This window comes from Mandrillus leucophaeus, unplaced genomic scaffold, assembly GCF_000951045.1.
Source record: "Mandrillus leucophaeus isolate KB7577 unplaced genomic scaffold, Mleu.le_1.0 Scaffold157, whole genome shotgun sequence".
In the NCBI taxonomy this organism is placed as follows: domain Eukaryota; kingdom Metazoa; phylum Chordata; class Mammalia; order Primates; family Cercopithecidae; genus Mandrillus; species Mandrillus leucophaeus.
Window position 1 is genome coordinate 3,109,692 of NW_012101554.1, and position 21,938 is coordinate 3,131,629.

At 37.2% G+C, this 21,938-nt stretch overlaps 1 protein-coding gene across 4 annotated transcripts in view; it reads left to right on the forward strand.

Moving 5' to 3' along the window:
• Positions 1-21,938, forward strand: part of RIC8B (RIC8 guanine nucleotide exchange factor B) — a 122,506-nt gene that overhangs the window by 85,474 nt on the left and 15,094 nt on the right. For 3 of the 4 annotated variants that reach the window (XM_011975523.1, XM_011975524.1, XM_011975526.1), the window contains 3 exons: positions 149-293; positions 7,863-8,007; positions 18,688-18,807. In XM_011975523.1, coding sequence (XP_011830913.1) covers positions 149-293; positions 7,863-8,007; positions 18,688-18,807 — 410 coding nt within the window. The remainder of the gene's footprint in view (positions 1-148; positions 294-7,862; positions 8,008-18,687; positions 18,808-21,938) is intronic. The other variant, XM_011975525.1, reaches the window with a different exon arrangement.

Below are 21,938 nucleotides of genomic sequence, written 5' to 3' on the forward strand. Positions count from 1 at the left end.
TTGGAAGCTAACCTTTTTTTTTTTTTTTTTTTTTCTCTCCTACAATACAAACCCCAGTAGATATTACAAGACTGGCCAGTTGCATTGTACCATCTTCACTCACTCTAGTAGCCTCGATTGATGATGGGTTTTGCATTTGTGCCATCAGGTTTTACCACCGTTGAGGGATGTGACAAATCGACCTGAAGTTGGCTCAACTGTGAGAAATAAGCTGGTGCGCCTCATGACACATGTTGACCTTGGAGTCAAGCAAATTGCTGCTGAATTCCTTTTTGTCCTTTGCAAAGAGAGAGGTAGGTTAAACTCTCTTTGCCTCTGCCTTTTATCTTTCAGAGGGAATTCGAGATATTTAATGGATAGTGTTAGTACTGGTCATCTCATTCCATTCTTTCCAAAGCTTACTGTCTGTTCTATTAGGCTAAGGAGTTAATAAAAATTAATAGCCAAAAACATTTTTTATACGCTTCCGAATTCATTGAGACATGCAAAGACAGATACATTACCAAACACACTCACGTTTAAAGTTTGCCTTCTGTATCCTTAACCCAGCCTTCATCTTAATGGGGCAGGACTTAGAGCCATTATGAAAAGTTGCTTCAGTAATTCAGGGGTTACTATTTTAATAAGCAGGCACAAGTCTAGGTTAGTTCCTCTTTTTAATTCCTCTTGGAATTAAAGCTATAGGAGTTTTGGTTTCTTTACTAAGTTTTCCAATCAGTAGTTACTGAATGTGAGCTATATAATATACTGAATAGAAGTTTTTAAAATGCATAATACCCTTGAGACAAAGTTAAGATAGTGGTAGAGAGAAATTTGAAAATAACTGTACTACAATGTAATAAATACTACTCTATCAGTATATATAAAGTGATTGTCTACTGAGATAGATCCAACAATTAAAGATATTTTCTAAAATTATATGGATTACTCTGCAAAAGGCAAGTTTTCCTAACAAGGAACTTTGATTATTCAGTTATTCTTATTTTTACTTCTTCTACTTTGTAAATCCGCTAGTATAAAATCCCATCTAGGCAGATCTATATTCTACTGGGGTACTTTAAAAAAGTAAGATAGATAATTTGGAGATGGAAAAGTTCACTCCTCTTAAAATCTTAAGTCAATTGTTATTCTTAAACTTCATTTCTGATGTATTGATCCAACCACTTAAGTTCACATTAAGATGGTATATTAGTAACCTAATTTGATCATTATCATAATGATTATGAATCGAGAGGTATCATGTGCCTGACATTCTATGTATAATCTCATTTAATTCTCATAATGATCCTGTAAGGTAAATATTATGTTTCGATTTCATAAATGAAGCAACCTGCCACCTGAGAGCCTTTCAATAACATGTCACACAGTTGCTGAGGGCAGGAGCCCAAATTTGGGTCCTGTCTTTTCTTTCTGCCATATTTCCTCTCATAATAATTATATTAGCTATTATTATAGACTGTTTAGCATCTGTTCTTTTAGACAATTTACTTCTTCTTTAATGATTTTGAAAAAAGATTGATTTAGCATCTTGGAGTTAAGTGGTTAGCATAGTGCCTTGCACATAGTTATCTGTAAATATTGGCTGAATTGATTTGAGATCAGAAATGATCTGTTTTTTAAAGTATAATTATACATGTATATGCATAAATCCAAAATCACACATATGTGTATCTATTCATTTTAAAAGGTTTGTCAAAATATATACCAAAATATTATTTATTGTTACCTCTGAGTAATAAGAGTACTGGTGATTTTTTTAGTTGTCTGTATGATTTTTCTATAATGAACATGTATTTTTTGTATACCTTTAAAAAGTTTTAAAATGGGGAAGAATAAAGTTTATTTCTCCTGTAATTACATACCTAAGTGTATATCTAAATATATAAATCTAAATAAATAATTACATATCTAAATAATTTCTAAATATAATCACATTACCGATGAGTGAGTGTCATAGCAAATATGGTAATTATGGTAATTGCATTTATAAGTGAATTTTGTTAACTTTTTAAATTTGAGATGGTTGGTTTTGTTCCCCCTTAGATCCAGTGTTTAGTTTCATAGTCCTGACTTTGAGCCCAAAGCTAACCTCCATTAGCAGATAATATATTTTTAATTTGACCTCAACAATTCTGCATTATAATCTTTTTTTTTTTTTTCCCGAGACAGAGTCTTGCTCTGTCACCCAGGCTGGAGTGCAGTGGTGCAATCTCAGCTCACTGCAACCTCCGCCTCCCAGGTTCAAGCGATTCTCCTGCCTCAGCCTCCTGAGTAGCTGGGACTACAGGCACGTGCCACCATGCCTGGCTAATTTTTGGATTTTTAGTAGAGACGGGGTTTCACCATATTGGCCAGGATGGTCTCGAACTCCTGTCCTTGTGATCTGCCTATCTTGGCCTCCCAAAGTGCTGGGATTACAGGTGTGAGCCACTGCACCTGGCCTATAATCATTTTTTCCTTCCAATTTGATTATAAGTTTAGTAATGTATTCTTCTGGAATAAACAGACTTTGTTCAACAAATGTTTTTGAGCTAGACACTGGGATTACAGAGGTATATAAGATAAACAATGTTTCTGCCCATGTATTACTTATTTTTTTATTTAAGGGTCACAGACGCAAATGCCTACAGTATCAGGCTGGTAATAAAAGTAAGTCAGGTGGACTAGATGTAAGATGACAAATGAAAGTTGACACTTGGCTCACTGATGTGGAGACAATTGGCTGGGATGGGGAGACAAAGAGACTATGGGAGATTATAAAGAGGATGTTGCTACTCTTTAGCAGCAACTGATGGTTCCCATGAAGGAACATGTGGCCAGTGTTAGCAGATGTTCCATGTTTTCCGGAGAAGCTCTCTGTTTTTAAATGTTGTCAACTAGTTCAAATTTAAAACCTTCTGGCCAGAAAAAAAGAAAATGTCTGAGTTTACCTTCAGCTTAAAAGTAATCAGATTTTGGAATTTGGGTTTGGAGGTAGACTATTAAAATAAAATAAAATTCAAATAACTTTTCAGAATGTCTGAACTGTCTCTTATCTTAAGGATATGCCAGGGAAATTTGAAAGTGAAGGCATCTTGATCAAGGCTCAAAGGTCAGACCACTAAGTAGAGACAGACAGCAAGCAACAGTTACAATGGGTTAGGAATACAGAGACTGCATTAAGAAAGAGGGCGTGGGCGCGGGGGCTCATGCCTGAAATCCCAGCACTTTGGGAGGCCAAGGCAGGCAGATCATGAGGTCAGGAGATCGAGACCATCCTCGCCAACATGGTGAAACCCCCTCTCTACTAAAAATAACAAAAATTAGCTGGACGTGGTTATCTTCTGGTCCCCATTCTCATTTCACATTGCTCCCTGAGTAATCTCATCCTCTCCCTTGGCTTCTGTTTGCACAAATTCCCAAATCTATGTATCTTCAGCCGCAACCTTTCTTCTGAACCCGAGTCATATTTATCCACTTGCTTACTGGACCTCTCTGCCTGAGTGTCTCACTGGTACCTCAGACTCATGTCTAAAGTTGAATTTATGATCTTCATCCCCATGCCCTTCAACCTTTTCATTATCCTTCTATCACTTTCTCTGCAAATAGCACCATTGTCTGTTTAGTTCCTAAAACCAGAAACTTAGGAGTTACCTTAGATTCCTTCTTTACCTGTAGAAAACATAATCACCACATCTATAGATTCTACCTCCTGTTAAATATATTTTATTTATTTCCCCCATTCTGTTCCCACACCACCATCTTAGTACAAGCCCTTAAAATTATTTTAACTATTAATAAGCTATTAAAATATCTCATGTCTCTGTTTCTAGTCAGATTTTCTTCAGTTTGTCTTCCACATGGTTAACAGAGGGATTGGTGTAAAATACAAATATAATTTTGTCATTCCCCTCATATAAAACTTTAAGTGATTCTCTGTTGCCTGCATGGTAAAATCCAAATTTTACCTCTACAGAGTCTCTGTGTAGTGTATTTGAAATCTATTTCCCTGTTTTGCTCCATGCTTAGTCATACTAAATTATTTATTCTTGCCTGATTATACTGCACCATTTCTTGGCATATCTCCATGGATTGGCAGATGCTGTTCCTTTTGTGAGGAATGCTCTTCCTCATCTTTGTTACCATGGCGAACTTTACTTATCCTTGAAGACGAACTTAAGCATCATCTCTGTGAAGACCTTCCAGGCAGAGTTCATCATTTTCTCCTTTGTGCCATTTTTCTTCTCTGTTGTTAATACTTTTGACATTTGCTGTGTTGTAACTCTTTATTTGTTGAACTTATATTCTAGACACTGAGTTTCCTTTAGGTCGGAGATCATGTCCTACTCATCTTTGGATCCCCAGTGCTTAACAGGTAGCAGGTGCCCCATAAATGTTTAATAAAATAGCAAATGTTTGTGCTCTCTATAAATTCAGGCTGGTGAATACAGGGTCCCATTTAAAGGAGTAATTTCCGTGCACTATGATAAGTGCCCTAAGAGAGAAATGTGCCAGGTACTATGGCAACCTGAAAGAGGGAGTGCTTGGGGGTGTGGAGGAGATCAGAGAAAGCCTTCACAGAAGAGGACAAAGAAATAGGAAGTAGCCTTGAATGTATAGAAAAGAGACTAGTTTAAGGTGTGAGGAATCTTTAGGAGACAAATTTGGAAAAGACAGTGGAGGCCAGAAAACGAGCCCTTTTAGGCCCTGTTTTGGAATTTGAGCTTAGTTTTTAAGGGAAGACATTAGAGATTTTATTCAGGAAGGTTGTAAAATCCTATTTTTACAAAGATATTTTGGGCAGTTGTGTGGAATAAGAAATGGAGTGTGAGACTGGAAATAAGGACACAAAGACGAAGCCACTAGTTGAGTCTTCTAAAAGTTACAGCATTTGACTAGAAGGAAAAGGATTTTCACAGAGAAGGGGGAATGGTCTCTGGGTAGAAGCTGGTTCTTGACATTCTTTGTTCTTGGTAAAAGAGCAAAAACGTATTGCTTTTATTTTAGAGTGTGGTAGAACCCACATTTGTTTAACTGTCTGTATCATTACCATTGCAGTTCTGACTTTGCACAGTGCTGCCGTGGTTGGTTTCCTCTGTTCATAGTGCCCTCTAGCATACCGGTAAAATAGTGGTGAAATATTTCTCGCAACTTTCTGACTGGATGCTGAATTGTTTCATTTAGGCAGCATTTTCATGTAACTGTATGGATAATTACTATGCAAGAAACAAATATATTTGTGCGTTTCCTTTTTATTTTAGAACCACCCAGAATATCTTTTGTTTGCCCTAGCAGCTCACCTTAACATCCAAGTGCAGTCAGTTTTCCATTTACTACTTTCCCAGTATAAAATAAGATATTATATGGTGTATTTGAAAACGGACTTAAAAGTAGCTAGAAACACTGCTTCAGTGCTTCTCACTGTGAGGATTTCGTATTTCATTTGTCTCACCTTCTCTACCCCCAATTTTTGGATATTTTATCCTGTTAACAGAAGTTCATGTGATTTGAAAACTCTTGGCTGTACCCTTTATCTACTCTGAAGGCAAACTATGTCTTAAGTCACCTTTGTAACCTACACTGCCTGTCACAGAGTTAGCACATCAAGTTTGTTCCAGTGAAAGAGGAGTTGACATGATTTTCATAAAATTGCTAGGGGCTTTTACTGTTAACTGGATTCCAGAGAGATTTTCTACATAAGAGAACAGTTATTTAGTATTCTGTTTACTTCTGTTTAACCTATTTTGGCTTTTCATAACCTTTGCATTTTTAAACTCTTTTAATTTTTAGCCATTTTGTGTCTTTTTTTATTATTGTTTTTTTGTCTTTAAGTATATTCATTTAAACATTTATTCATATCTGAATTTAGAGTGTCCTAATTGTAATGAGTATTTCTTTTCTGGATCCACTACATCTCCTTGTTTGTTAAAAATAAGCTTTATCAGTAATGCTTACAATGATAACATCACCTACTATCTGTAAGGTACTTTGTGTGGGTTTAGATCTGTGATCCTTTGCCTTCAGTGGCTTTGTGTCTGACCTGTCATTAAGAAAATGTCTGACCTTCATGAATATTAAGAATACCTATATACACTGACCACTCATTTCTTCTGCTAGTACTTTTTAAGGATTCCTTCATTTATCTAAAGCGCTACATCTTGGGGAGGCAGTGATACCAAGAGAGAATTTCAGACTTACTCAGAGGGCTTACCCCACCCTCATTCAATAATTCTAATAGGATTCTATCCAGCACCCACTGAAGATTATTACAGACAGACCACAGTTACCAATAGGTTTTAAGATTGAAAATGACTGGTTTCAACATCATTTAATATACTCATTAGCCCATGTTTCCTTTTGCACAAATTTCACCAGTTTGCTATATTATTTGAAAGCAGGACGTCCTTTTATTTATCCCCATACCACCTATTTACAGTGTCATGAGAAGGACCCTCTAGTTCAGGTATTTGAAAATGTAACAGTCAACTCTATCCTAGAATACATTTTTCCTATCCATATCCTCCATGATTTTATACCCTGATCATATATACCCACTTTTCTTACCTATTTTCCTTTCCACCAACCCTTTCAGTTCCCCAGTCATTTTAATTACCTTTTTCTGAATCTTCTCCAGCTCTATTTTGTCTTTTTTGAGGTAAGTGATCTGAATTACAGATGTAGATTTTACTATGGCTTTATACATGGATAAGATTGTATGTTATGTTATGTTTCCTACAGTTGCCTTTCAGATGACATTTTAACAACATTCTGTTAAAGACCTTCAGTAAATTTTCTCAATTCTTATCTTTTGATTAAATATTGTAATGTTTACCTTGAAATTGTACCTGAAGAAAATTAAATACTGCTAAACAAAGCTGCCAGTTATTGTTTAGTATCTTCCTTGAAGGTGTTTAGAAATCACTAAAAACATTACTACAGTGGAAGTATCCCTTGCAAAAGTTGTATGTGTCTGCTCACCTTAAGAGAGACATCACCTGACCCTGTTGGCAGGATAATACTTACAGAGAACCTGAACCAAACTTTTCATTAGACTTCTTTTTAAAAAAAAAAAAAAACTAAGATAATTCTAAAATTATCATTTTACCCACTCTTCTCAGAGAAAAAGAATGACTGTTTACTTCGTTTTAGATACTTTTCATGCTTTGCATATATTAACTTGTGAGGTAGATAGTTACTATTCTATTTCTACGGAATAGAAAACTAGGATAAAACTGCAAAATATCTTACCCAAGGTCAACCAATTAGTAATTGGTAGAGCCATTATTGAAATCCAGCCAGTCTAACTCCTGGGTCTGCCTTCTTAATGGGCTTCACGTGCCTATATATGGTTACTGACTTTTTATTTTAAAAAAGCAATAAATTATAGCCTATGCTATTTGCTAATATCCTTCCTTAAGTTTTCTTATTTCTTACTCCCTTTTCTTCCAATTCCAACAAAGAATGAGAGAGAGATTTTACATTATGTGCCATATTGCTAAAATCCCAATCTTTCACTCTATCTAGTTTCTTATCATTTCTCCAAAACTGGATTTTTAAATAGTAAGATCTGAGATCAGAAACTTAAAGCGTGACCCTTACCAAAGGTCTGGCAGTCACAGAGGCCCCACTTTTGCCATAAAGTGTGTTCAGAACAGCTCTGTTTTAGTTTCTGATACCTCAAAAAAGGCTCTTAGTCCCCAGAGCCTATGGGAAAATTTGTAAGTAGTTCAGTGTAACCACTACCCTACCACATTTTGAAAATCTCTCAATTTAAAGGTTTACTGCCATAGCGTCTGTCTTCAATGTTCCTGTGTTGGTGAGTGGTTGATGATGATGGTGAAGACCCAAGGATTCCTATCTAAAACCTTATTCTGTTTTTGCAGTGGATAGTCTGCTGAAATACACTGGCTATGGGAATGCTGCAGGACTGTTGGCGGCCAGGGGCCTCTTGGCTGGAGGAAGAGGAGATAATTGGTACTCAGAGGACGAGGACACAGACACTGAAGAATACAAAAATGCAAAACCAAAGTATAGTATCAAATTTCTTTTCACCTAAGTATGGCTGTGTCTTTGAGTTTGTTATTTGCCTTTTACTTCCTTTGTCTTTCATTTTCCAAGTGTTTCTTTTCTCTTGTGGATTTGGAAGCTTTCCATTTAATGGTGTTTTTAGAGGCAGTTTCATAGCTAGTGCCTTAGAGAGTGACTTCAAGTGATGGAGGAAAGCTAATAATGCAGAAATGATATTTTCAACATGCTTATTATCTTCTCCCAAGTACTAAGAGAGCTGGTGTGTTTAGATTGTACTGAAAAAGTGTTATTGCTTACTATTTGCTTTCCTTTCCATAGGTTGAGATTTTATAAGGTATAACCAAGACCACTTATTTAAGTTGATGATTTGATGCTTAGTCTTTCTCAGAAATCTAAATGTAGGTTCTGATCCTCCCTCTTGCATAAAAGCCTTTATAAGTCAATAAAATAGTGCAACAAGACACATTAATATCAAAAGAAAAGAAGTCTGGCTTCACAGTGAATTTCAATCAAACAAACATATGGAGACTCATCTTCTAACAGATACATAAGTGCAATAAGTAGGCAAACCAGAGACTCTGTGAAGTCTTCTCTGAGTCAGTGCTTACAAATTAAAGACACTATAATTATTCTCTTTTATCCCAAGATAAACCACCTCTCCTTCCTCCTATTCCCTCTCCATCCTTTCCATCCCGCTCGTAACCGTCAACCCATGTAAATTCTTAGTTTCCGCTTATTAGGAGTTATTTGAGCTGTGTTTTCTCTGGGTTCCATTTGAAGATTTCCATCTGAAAATTGGAAAAGCATGCTCTTTCCTTTTGACATGGTGACATTGACATGCTGTGCTTTCTGCTGGCCATCTTCTAGAGTGTGATGTGAATCATGCAGTAGGTGATCAAGGATAGACTATCTGCAAAGTCAGATACTTTTCAAAAACATACATTGTGCCGTGCCTTGTTGACATGCAAGTAATGGGTTGTCAGAAGGTGAAAGAAATGATCAGTTCCCAATTAGACAGGACATATATGACCTGTTTCTTGGCAAATCAGATCTGAGTAGGTAATGTTACTTTTAGCATCCCTGATGCCGTCAGCCTCAGTAGGATCTTATAGAGTGTGTCCTAGAAATAGAGTTTTTGGGGGGAAAGCTGGCAATGACTCTAAGCACTATTTTCTTAAGACTGCCACCATTTAGATATTATCAATTGGCTATCTGTGACAAGTATTTGAAGCTAAGATAGAAGAATCTTGCTTCTTTCTTTCCGTAATTACAGAAGTCATCATTCTAAATTAGTCTTACTAGCTTTTTTCATTCTACAAACTATTTCCTTATCAGTTTAATATTGATATCTCTTTATTTGAGCCATTAAAATATACCTCTTGAGAAATTTCATATTTCTAAATGAAAGTAGCAATTACATTAGGCATTTCTTACATCCCAGGATGTGTGAACACATTCAGCTATGATCTAAAACTCATGAGTACCATAGATGGTTGATATCTTTGCATCTCAATGTGTATTGTTAATTTTGTTTAGTAGAGAACTTCTGTAATGGTAGTGGTCATATATATAGCAAGCACCAGAATGCTACTATAACAGTAGGAAAATAGAATTATGTTACATTGCAGAAGTGATGTTAGATTTCAGGAAGTACTTTCTGTTGAAATCAACAGCCACATTAGTATTGTTACTGTCTTGGCTGTCTGTCATGGAAAGTTTCTGTACTTAAGCCTTACATCCCTAATTATGATCTTCAGCCTTTGGACTTTGCTTATAATATTCATAGGAATGGTATGTTTGTGTAGTCAGAATAGTCACCGTTGTGAAATTTTGTTGTATTTCTTAAACACTGCTCATTATAAGTATAAATGTGTGTTTTTCAAGTAGCATCACATCTCCCCCCTTCTGATAGATTCGCATCTGTTTTTCTCTTAAATTTTCCTTCTTTAAAGTGAAAAAGTGTGAGATATTTAATGTTACTTTAAAATATTTGTTCAAATGATCTCTATGGAAGTGGTGGTAAACAAAGTCCTTTGCAAGCAGGAGTACCCTTTGCATTCTGTGGAGCGATCCACAGAGCTCAAAGAACTTGTTTCCTAAAAACTGTTGTAAAAAATTTTTTACCAATCAAGCTTATAAAATCAGCATCTGAAAGGATTGCTTACTCCCCTACCCCCGAATACCATTCACCAGTCAGAGTTCCCAAGATCTCAGTCTGCTTTTCTTGTGATGCATTTATTCACAACAGTTGCTACTGTTGGCAGAAGCAGAGAACTTACTCTTCATCTAGTTGTCTCTAGTCCCATTGTCAAAACTTTAAGTGGATTCTGATTAATGCACCAAGGTAACCTGTAATCCTTTACTGGAATCTGAAACCAAGAATTGTATGGAGCTTACTTTCAGGCTATGGTAGACAGTTAATATCACAACAAAGCCTTTTGTGTCAAAATAAATGTATTTAATGGACTGGAAATGGCTTTCTGCAATTAGCACACTTAGAGAAAATACACTCATAGAATTGAGTTACATGCCACATAAATTTTTGGTGTATGTCTAGCCAGGTTTGTTGAAAGTTTTCAGATAAACTTTAGTCCTGTGTCAAAGGGAAACCAAACTTCTAAATTCTAACTTTTATACCTGTTTCTTTTATGCCTCTGAGAATGGAGGTCCCTTGACTATAAAGGTGATATAACTGGCTGGTATGGTTTGTACATTATTCTAGACATCAATTGAAAGATGTGTGTCTAATGACATTTGTCTCCTTTTAGACGACTGGCTTTCACAGGGTGCATAGGCATCTAGAGGCCCAAAGAGGTGCCTTTAAAAGACTGCTTTGTGGAGGGATAGGAGGAACAGATGGCCAAAAGTGAGCAGAACCCTAGGGAAACTCCTTGCACACTTAACACACCACACTAGTTCATAATCAGATCCAAAAGCTTAAAATCATTGTACTAATAAACGCAGGGGTGTTTCCTTCTTAACCATATTTTTCTTAGCTCTAGCTATGCCACCAGCTGTATAAACAGTTTCTTCAGCACAAGGCAAGATACTTTTTCTTTTATTTGTCAAGATTTTGCTATGCTGCTTCAGTCAAGGCTTTTTATAGTTGTCGCGTTATATTGGGCCTTATAAATTTCTTTATTTTTAATATTAAATATTTATTGAAGTAAGTGACCCAGAAACCAGGACATGAAGGTTTTTCTCTTTGCCCATTTTGGGCTGTGATGACATATTTAGGTACAATAGCATTTCTAGGAACTAGAACCTATTACTGTAAGCAGTCATAGAACGTATCTAAATTCAGAGTTCTAAAAGACCAGAGGTAAAAGAGGCCAGTGTATTAGCTTAACTACAGTACTGAGCTTTGCTCCAGTGTTTATTTGCTATAGATTCACAATTGTCAGTTTTCTATATCCTTTATGTCAAGGTTATTACTCTTAAACAGCCTGACATGGGAAATATTTAAAAAGCACTATAATTTAAAAAGCCATTTTGAGGCCTTTTTTGTTTTATTCCCTAGATGCAATTTGGTATTCCTGTATGTATGTATATTCAGTATGTATATATTTATGTGGCTAATACATGGTAGATACATAGTAAATATCAGATAAGTAAATGAAAGAATGACACCATATTATACTGGTTATTTCCATTGCAAATGTAATGCAAAAACCTGAATTAGGATGTGCTTTCATAATTTACCCTACTTCTTTTATGTAGAATCAGTGTGTCATTTATATGATAACTCTCAAATTACTGGAGACATTTTGAGAAACTGGTATCTCTTCAAAATATATCTGAATTTAAAGCAAACGCCACAAAACCACCTATTTGTTGCATGGTTTTTTAAATGAAGATTACACGTGCATCTCCATAGTAAGGATTTGACTGAATAGAGTAACTTACCTCCTGGATCATCCGAGGCCTTCTGTGGTGCCTATTTCTCCACAAGTGGCTCACTAATGCTAGTAACAATAGCTGGTATTTATTGAGTGCTTAACATGTGCCCAGGCACTTTTCTAAGAACTAGACAAATATTATATAATCTTCACAACAATCCTTTGAGATAGAATTAGTCTCATTTTATAGACGAGAAAACTAAAGGCAATGATTCAAGTAATTTGTCCAGGGCAAACAGTTCATAAGTGGTCAGGCGGCCTGACTCTAGAGCTTGCGGTTTTTGGGAATTTTGTTGTTGTTTTTTGAGGTAGGGAAAGCAAGTTTTATTGTGCTCTTCACTCTGCCTTTTTACTTTGGGGATACAATATGTAACATCAGATTTACCATTTTAGTCAGTTTTAAGTGAACAAATTTGTAGCATTAAGTACATTTACACTGTTGTGCAACCATCACCACTATCTCTCTTCAGAAGTTTTTCCTTGTCCCCAATGAAACTCTGTACACATTCCCCTCCTTCTAGCTCCTGGTAACCACCATTTTACTTTCTGTCTCTATAGAATCTAAGAATGTCTATAAATGGAATCATATACAATATTTCTCCTTTTGTGACTGGCTCGTGTCACTTAGAATAATGTCTTTAAGATTTGTTCATGTTGTGGCACATGTCAAAGTTTCAGCTGAATAATATTCCATCATATGTATATACATTTTATATACACCTTTTGGTTGTTGTGAATAATGCTGGTGAACATGTGTCTACCGATATCTGTCAAGTCCCTGCTTTCAGCTCTCTTGCGTGTACACCCAGAAGTGCTGTATCACGTGGTAGATAGTTCTTGTGTTTAATTTTGTGGCCAGCCTGCCATACCATTTTACATAGCAACTGCACCATTTTATATTCCCATCAGCAGTGTACAAGGGTTCCCTTTTCTCCACATCCTCACACACTTACTAGTATTATTTTTTCTGGGGCGGTTTGTCTTTGTGATTTTTAGTAATAGCCATCCTAATGGGTGTGAAGTCAGAGCTTATTTTAACTTCTGCTATATTCTGTTTCAAAGCCAATCAAAGAGAGAAATGTGTTTGCCCTTCAGATAGCTTCCCTGTTCTCAGAGCATCTAGAAAACAAAAGAAAGAAAATGTATCTGTGTATATACTCTGATATCCCTGAAAACACAAAAATCCATTTGATTCATTCTAAATTGGTATTCACATACATCTGTCAGGTAGTTCTGGTCCTAGCTTCATAATACATTCTGAATCTAATTACCCTTTTTATTTGCCATCGCTGCTACCACTCTGGTCCAAGCTAAAATCTCTCTCTCCAGGATCATTTTAATAGCCTTCTCACGGGCCTTGTTGCTTCTACCTTTGTTCCTCTTCATTTTGTTCTCAACACAACTGTCAGTGGGATCCTTATAATATGTAAATCAGACTAGTCAGCTGTTCAGATGTCCTCACAGTGGTATACTTGCACCCTTTCTTGCTATACTATTGCCACACTGACCTCTTTACCATGTGTCAGGCTCTGCAGACACATTCCTGCCTGAGGCCTTTCTATTGACTGCCGTTCCTTCTGCCTGGAATGCCTGTCCTCCAGATAGCTGCCATCTCTCTCTCATTCCCTCACCGCCTTCAAGTCTTTACTCAGGTATCACCTGTTCTGTGCCCTTGTTAACAGTTGCTGCACTCCTGCCTTTACCACTCCATATCATACTTCTTTACATTGTTCTTTTTTTCTCACAGTGCTATTCACCTTCTGACATTCCATATAACTTATTCATTAAGTCTGTTTTCTCCTCCAAAAAGTAAGCTCCAAGAGGGAAGAGGGGTTTTGGTTTTGGTTTTGGTCTGTTTTTGTTCATGTAGGTGTGCCCAGCACACAGTAGGCAGTCAGTAAATTTTTTTGTTTTGTTTTGGTTTTGGTTTTGTTTTGAGACGGAGTCTCACTCTGTCGCCCAGGCTGGAGTGCAGTGGCGCAATCTCGGTTCACTGCAAGCTCCACCGCCTCCCGGGTTCACGCCATTCTCCTGCGTCAGCCTCCCGAGAAGCTGGGACTACAGGCACCCGCCACCACACCCGGCTAATTTTTTTGTATTTTTAGTAGAGACAGGGTTTCACCATGTTCGCCAGGATGGTCTCAATCTCCTGACCTCGTGATCTGCCCGCCTCGGCCTCCCGAAGTGCTGGGATTACAGGCGTGAGCCACCGCGCCCGGCCGGCAGTCAGTAAATTTTTGTTGGATGGATGAATTTTTTGAGTCAGTCAGCCCCTCCTCGGCATTAGGATACCAAGAAAATCGAGTTCCCTTTCCTCATCAAGCTCGACATCTAGTTGAGGAATGGGAGCCAGGGAATGGAATTCAAGAAAATTCAGATATGGTAAATTTCCATTTTGTTCTTTATATTGTTTCTTGGGGGAGCAATGTATTCTGGGTTTTTCCCCCCTGGAAAGTTGTTTTAGTTTCATTTGCATATAACATCTCCTTTCCCACCCGCCTGTCCCCTTCTTTCCTGGTCTTGGCCTTTTCCTAAAAACCCTAATCCCTTTTGTAGAGGTTGCAAATTGTCTGGATTTAGCCCACAAGTATGTTTTGTTTGGCTTGCCCCATATACTATTGGTTATTTGGTTTGTGGTTTTGCTTTTTTGTTTTACACAGTGCTTCTTAAAATAACTTAATTACTTACCAACATTTAGAATTCAGATATTTTAGATGAAAATCTTGATTTCTAACTTCTTTTGAAAAAATGGATGTTCTGGTAACATATCCCATAGATATTTTAGATGAAAATCTTGATTTCTAACTTCTTTTGAAAAATTGGAAGTTCTGGTAACATAGGGCCTCCATGTTACATGGCAACCAACTGATGGAACTGAGTAGCTGTGGTTTCCTTCATACGAGGTATAAGCTCCTTTGGTTTGACAGCTTATCCTATTCACTTATCTTACCTGTCCAACTCCTGTAGGTTGACTTTAGAGTTCCTTTTTTAACCAGAATGCTTTGAATAAATTTAAGCCACACATTGTAGAGATTGAAGTTAATTTTCATATAGCTGAATTAAGTTTTAATGGATCTTTTTTGTTAAATGACCTAGTACTATTGATGTTGGCCAAAAGTAACAAAAATTTGAAGAAAGAGCAAAAGACTTGAAATACAGTTCAGGTTTTATACCTGCATTCATTTGTCCATACCTTTTTAGTGTGTCTTAATCCTTTCGTCTCCAGGCCCATAGCTGCTGTCAGTTCGTATAATAGTCTTATACAAAATTTGTGATGAAATACCACAGGTAAGAATTTAGACACTTCTTGTCACCTAATTGGAAGTCATAAATAGTAGGATTAGAGTGCTACGAAAATGGGACAGGGGAGCAGAGACAAGGTGGAGGAGATCATGATAAATATAATTACCCAATGAAATGTCCGCCACAATTAGTGTTCTTAAAGACTCCAAGTTTTGGAATGAAATAAAAGTAACTCCAGAACTTCATAGTGTTAAGATCTTGAAACCTGGACTGTGGCATCTCAGACTGTACTATTTGAGGTTGTAAAGGTGTCAGGTATTTGTTCCACCAAAAGTAATCTATTTTATGAAATCTCACATCTTTGTTGTCATGGCGACTATTACTTGTTTTCTCTTCCTTTCTGGGTAGGGAGACTCTGGTTTGAAGTGGGGAGTGGGAGGAGAGACAGTGTTTGTTTGCCTTCTGCCACAGCACCCTGGCATTTTCCCCATAATAGAGTGGTACACTGTACTTCAGTGCCCTAACTTGTGTTTTCTGTGGCATTGTTTACATTCTCCAGAATATCCAGGGGGAAAATGTCTTTTTAAAGGGAAAAATGAAACCCAAATCCCTAGAGTGACTGGAGGGTTGGAATGTTTTACTCCCTGGGTAAAAAAAAAATGAGTTCTTACTCTGTAAGAATGAATTTCTGGCTGCTGCTTTTATGCTCAGATAGCAAAGAATTGTGTTACTTTAGTAGCTAATTTCAGAGCAAACCATTATATCATTTTAGCAGCCAGGGGACTTGAGGTCACCTTATGGAAAACAGACTTAATTTTCACTAAGCTCTTAAGAGAACCAAGAAAACCATCACATTGTGTCCTAATCTAGGAATTCATATAGTGACTTTGTATGCTGTGGTGCCCACAATACCACATAGCTTACCAGTGTGTCCTCCTGATGCTTTTTTCTCCCTGAAGCCTGTGATCATGTGTGCAAATGTCATTATATCCTAAAAGTGCCTACGGGCCTGATTTTTCAAATCACAGCTCCATTGAATTTGAGGAGAGAAGCCATCTCTCAAGAGGCAAATAAGCATGATCTACATAGTTAATACATCTACCTACCCATATACTTTCTTCTGAGGCCTGATTTTCTTTGCTTGGGAAGTGGTATGTATCTATAATAAGCACCTTTATTCATTTATAAGACTAGTTGTTTTTTTAATTTAACAGGGGGCAGAAGAGAAACCAGTGAAAAGACATGTGTTATATATATGCCTGAGCAAATAATGGATGGGTGGTCAGTTGTATTTTCAGTGTGGCATCTGGATACGTCTCCATAGTTCTCAGAAGCCTTTTCTGGGTCTTCTTTGTTCTTGACTTTTAGGAAATACGATGACCCATTCAGCATTTTTGTTGATGGCCTCTAACTGGAGGCCTTTTTCTCTTCTTTCATGAGCACCTGAAAACAGAGAAAATAGCACACAATGAGTGTCTAAAGCAGGTACTCTAGACACACACACACGCGCACGCGCGCACCGATTTAGTTGTTCTAAGGTGAGGCCCAAGCTTTTTTTTTTTTTTTTTTTGAGATGGAGTCTCACTCTGTCGCCCAAGCTTTTTTTTAAAGTTTCTCAAGTGATTCTAATGTACAGCCAAGGCTAGAAATAAATGACAAGGGTATGGGTTTTCAGGTTGCCCCAGAACCTTTGAAAGTACCTTAAGAGGAAACAAGTGGGTAGGGGACAAATAAAGGGACTCTACACCCATCTGCTTAACTATTCCCATCTCCTTTTTGCCTGAGCAGTTCACTTTTGTCTATTTTATATATTGGGTTTCTAATGGGGGAAAATTTTTTTTTAAGCATGACTCTAGATGTAGGTCTTATGCAAGAATGGCAAGATAGGTTTTGAATCAGGTTTTCGAGGGTGTTGAGCACTGAATCCTTCCATAAGAATCAGTATGTCATGCAGCCTCTGAGGAAGGTAGAAAAGAAAAATAAATCTAATAGTAATAGATAACAGTATGTAGTAAGCTAGCCTTTACCCCAAATGAGAAAAGTGCTGGTCAGTAAAGAAAGTAACATGCCCAACCGAAAGTCTCAAACAGGGTTTTGCAAGCTGGCTACCAGAAGATTTAATTAATCACTGTGTCTTTGTCTTGGCCAGTATCTTTTTTCTTTTTTTTTAAATTTAAACTGGGCACTGTTTTCCAGTTGATCCCAATCTCCCAACACTCCACATTATGTATATTTGACCCACTCACTCACTTGCTTATCTTAAACGCCTGGCTTCTGAAAGCATTTATGTTCATAGACCCTAGAAGGCAATTTATTAGCAATTGCTATTTGCAGGAATATTTAATTTGATCATTAAAAACAAACTATCCCTGTTAGGTGCCATGGCTCATGGCTGTAATCGCAGCACTTCAGGAGGCTGAGGCAGGAGGAACACTTGAGCTCAGGAGTTTGAGACTAGCCAAGCCAATATGGTGAAACCCCATCTCTACTAAAAATACAAACATTAGCCGGGCATGGTGACACGTGCCTGTAATCCCAGCCACCCTGGAGGTTGAGGTAGGAGAATCACTTAAACCGGAAGGCGGAGGTTGCAGTGAGCCGAGATTGTGCGACTGCACTCCAACGTGGGTGACAGAGCGAGACTCCATCAAAACAAACAAAAACAAAAAAACAATATGTACTTGGCTGGTATAAGATACTGTAATCTCTTGTCTGCTTCTCCAGAAAAATGTTTGTTGTAGATATTTAGGAGCCATTTAAAGAGTTATCTTTTATTTCCTGTCCTCAAAAAAAAAAAAAAAAAAGTATGGCTTTTCTCTGAGAGAATAGTTTGTTGTTTAGTATTATAACCTCATACAAAATTTATGCAAAGTAGTCATTTTAAGTACTGTATTAAATCTATTTCCAGAAAGCCAGGATGATATACCTGTCTCTTGGTAGGCTAGATTTCATCCCTTTTTTTTTATCTAGGCCAGATCAAACTAATTAAAATTGTTCTTCTGCTTTATCTTTTATTATTTAAACACTCATTGCCCTCTGTGGTCTCACTAATGGACTAATTTCCTGAGATTATAAATTGGCATGCTTTCATTTCCAGATTGTAGCCTCTCTGTCATCATTTTTCCAATTTTTTTGATGTTTGTTTTATGCTGTATCACAAAATAGATTTCGTCATTTCTTCTTCCCTGAAATCATGTGTCCCCTTAGGATTAATGGATAAGCTGTGCATCCGCGGATATTTATCCTAACGGCACTAATCAAATTTTGTATTTTTAAAAAGCAACCATGTCTTTAAAAAAACAAAAGTTGGCAAGACAGTTTTATTTTTTTTAAAAAGTATAGCCCATTTCCCAAAGCAAATTAGTGGGAAAGTCCATTTTTAAAAATTCCTATATCAGTTCTATACCATAAAATTGAAATCATTGCCAATTTTTTGGCTATTATACTCTTTCTTATTATCACTTAAAAGTTGGACCAGAAAAGTATAGAAAGAGCATAATTTTAAAACATACAGCATAACTTTTTTTTCTTTTTATAGCATTAATCTTATCACTGGTCATTTAGAGGAACCAATGCCAAACCCCATAGATGAAATGACAGAAGAACAAAAAGAATATGAAGCCATGAAACTTGTCAACATGCTTGATAAACTTTCCAGGTATTGTATTCCCATCCATTTTTTGCTTGGTTTCTAAAAATGGTCTATTTCTTTGTCTCTCTCACTGAGAGTTACCATAGAACAGCAACTCTGGAAATCCATGTTGATTGGAATAGGGTGGCCCAGGCAGCAGTAGTTCAGATAGCTCTTGGCTACCACGGTTTTTCTACATGTGCCGCTTCTGGATGTGCATTCCTAAACATTTAAACTCTCAAAGCTAAGATAGGAACTACCAGAGCACTGTAATAATTAACCAACTAACCTCCCTGTCTTCAAAAAGATACTGTGAGTTAGTTTCAGTGATTTTGCTGCCGCTTGTATTTTTGTTTTAGCCTGTTTTAGTTTTTGTTTCAAATCATGATGCTTTTATTTTTTCATTTTTGATGTGTAAGTTTGCAATTATGCCTTTTTGGGTTGCTGCTGAAACCAAGAATTCTAAAATGTCATGCACCCAGTAAGAAAAAGTGAAAAGAAATAGCTCAAATGAAGAATTTTCTGAAAACAGGGATTTGTACTAATTAGGAGTTCTAAAAAAAAAAAACTCCCCTTCCCCTCTTGCTTCACACCTCCTTCCCCTTCAAAAATAACCAGTTTTGAAAATAATTAAATCAAGTATATACTAATCAGCAACTAGTCATCTTGGAGGAGTTATTAGAAAATAATTCCTTTCATACTTGGCTGAATCACTCTATTTTCTAGTCATACATTGAGTTACTATCTTCTTTAAGCCATCTTGAATGAATGCTTCTGTGTGTTGGTGGCAGCTGCCACTTAAAGATGAATTTCTTCTGGCCATCTCCTTTTTCATAGTAACTATGTAAAGGCTAGTATCCCTCAGTCAAAAGAAGGAGCCATTGGAATGGAAAAGCCAGAAAGCCAACCATGAAAGGGAAAGGTGGAACACAGAAACAAGCAGAGATTAAGGGCACAGCAGAGGCTTAGGGTAGAAATGGACAAGAACAAGAGACTGACATGGGGAATGTGACAAGTATGGATATTTATCCACGCTGCAGATTATGATGCTGATAATGTAGAAGTTGTTTAGGAATGAATAGCTTAATTATCTACAAAGCTAATAGGACTGGAACTCAGTAACTTCCAGCTAGCCCTTTTAAACTTTCATCCTTTCTCAAGAAGGTTAGAATTTATAGCTAACTGACTATGCTCACAGTCTTCAAAAGACATTGTTGCCTGTTTGCAAATTACATTCTCCATACCTTTGTATAGAACATAAATGTTCCCTCCCAGAAGGGATTAATAGTCACAGAGAAGATACTGATAGGGCAAACCTATAGGAGGCAGAATAAGATCAAAATGAATATATAAAGAGAAGATGTGTGCTTGGCCACTTCCAGAAGGAGCTGATGTAGCTAATGAAACACAGGGGTATAAAAACAACAGGATAAGAACCAACAGAGTTGGGCCGGGCGCAATGGCTTATGCCTATAATCCCAGCACATTGGGAGGCCAAGGCAGGCGGATCACCTGGAGTTCAAGACCAGCCTGACCAACATGGAGAAACCCTATCTCTACTAAAAATACAAATTTAGCTGGGCGTGGTGGCACATGCCTGTAATCCCAGCTACTCAGGAGGCTGAGGCAGGAGAATTGCTTGAACCCGGGAGGCAGAGGTTGCCATGAACCGAGATCGTGCCATTGCACTCCAGTCTGGGCACATAAGAGCAAAACTCCATCTCAAAAAAAAAAAAAAAAGAACCAACAGAGTCCATCTGGTAGAAACTGGAGAGGAAGGGTTAGCAAGGACCTGAGTAGAACACAACAACATGACATTTAAAGCTTAACACAAATGCTATTTAACTGGGCCATCTACCCTGGATGAGTAAACTCCAAGATAGGGAAATGGAAGATAGAATAGCTGCCTAAGATTATACAATATAATCCAGATACTTGGCTTACTAATAGAGGCACTACCATTTCATAAGGCATCTCTATCACAGGCATAGAAAACAAAGGTGCTAGGTCCTTCTCCTTTTAATCTCAGGGGAATCCACATACTGTAGAAGCTGCCAACAAATAAATATACAAACGTCAAGTCTGAAATACCCAAGCTGCCACCTGATTTAAACTATGCCTCAAAGAAGATGCCTACTTATCCGGAAATACCCAGCAGATGCCCAACTGAAGGTGACACTGATTTTTGCATGTTTAAAGCAGAGCAAATATGTCTTATGTTGGCTTTGATGGTACCAATTTTGCCATTAAAGTTGAAACAAAAGGCAACCTTGAGAATAGTTCAAATCATACAGAATTTTTGCATGACGTGTGTTGGGCGTTTTACATTGTCTGCCTTTATGTGCTTTCTAACGTTTGCTCTCACTAAATACAGTCAATGACAAAACTGTATAAAGATCAGCAGTGGGCATTCCAAAGCAGTAATGCAAAGAATGAAGTCATTCTTTATGCGTCTTACATGTCTTTTGTGCTGTATTCCTCATTAGTCTTAAGTTTCTTCTCTCTTTCCACTTTTTTTTTGAGGTAAAAAAGATGCCATAAAGCCAAAATAGACTAAAGTCAGTACAATTCAGGGAACATTTACTAAGCAGCTACTCTGTGCAAGGCATCGTGCTAGGAAGCTGAGGAAGATTCAGAGGAGAATGTGACAGTCTCTGCCTTTGGAAAACTCAAATTCTAGTGGAAGAAATGACTGGAATCTAGTCTAAAATACAAGGTAGAAGGAAATAATGACAAAATGAGGTCTATGTTGAACTGTAAGCACCCAGGAAAAGGAGTAGTTCATTCTGTCTGGATGATTCAGAGTCTGTTTCACAGGAAAGCTAGCATTTGTGCTGATCCTAGAATTTTGATGTATTTAATAGAAAAATGGAAAAGTGACCATTCATTCCAGGTGGAGAGAAATTTAATCTTGTTCATAAGTCTTGGATAGTCACATACTACTTATTTCTTCTAAAGAGCTCAGGTGGTTTTATCATTATTTGATTAGTATGTTATCAGATTTATCATTGGGGAAAGCAAGTACCAAGGAATTGCCCAAAGCATTTCCAAGCTAATAACTGATGATAATTCATTTCCTTTTAACAGTTTATAAAACACTTTCACATACGTTCTCTTTCTAGTTTCATTTTAAAAAAGTGAGACTAGACCTTCATTTT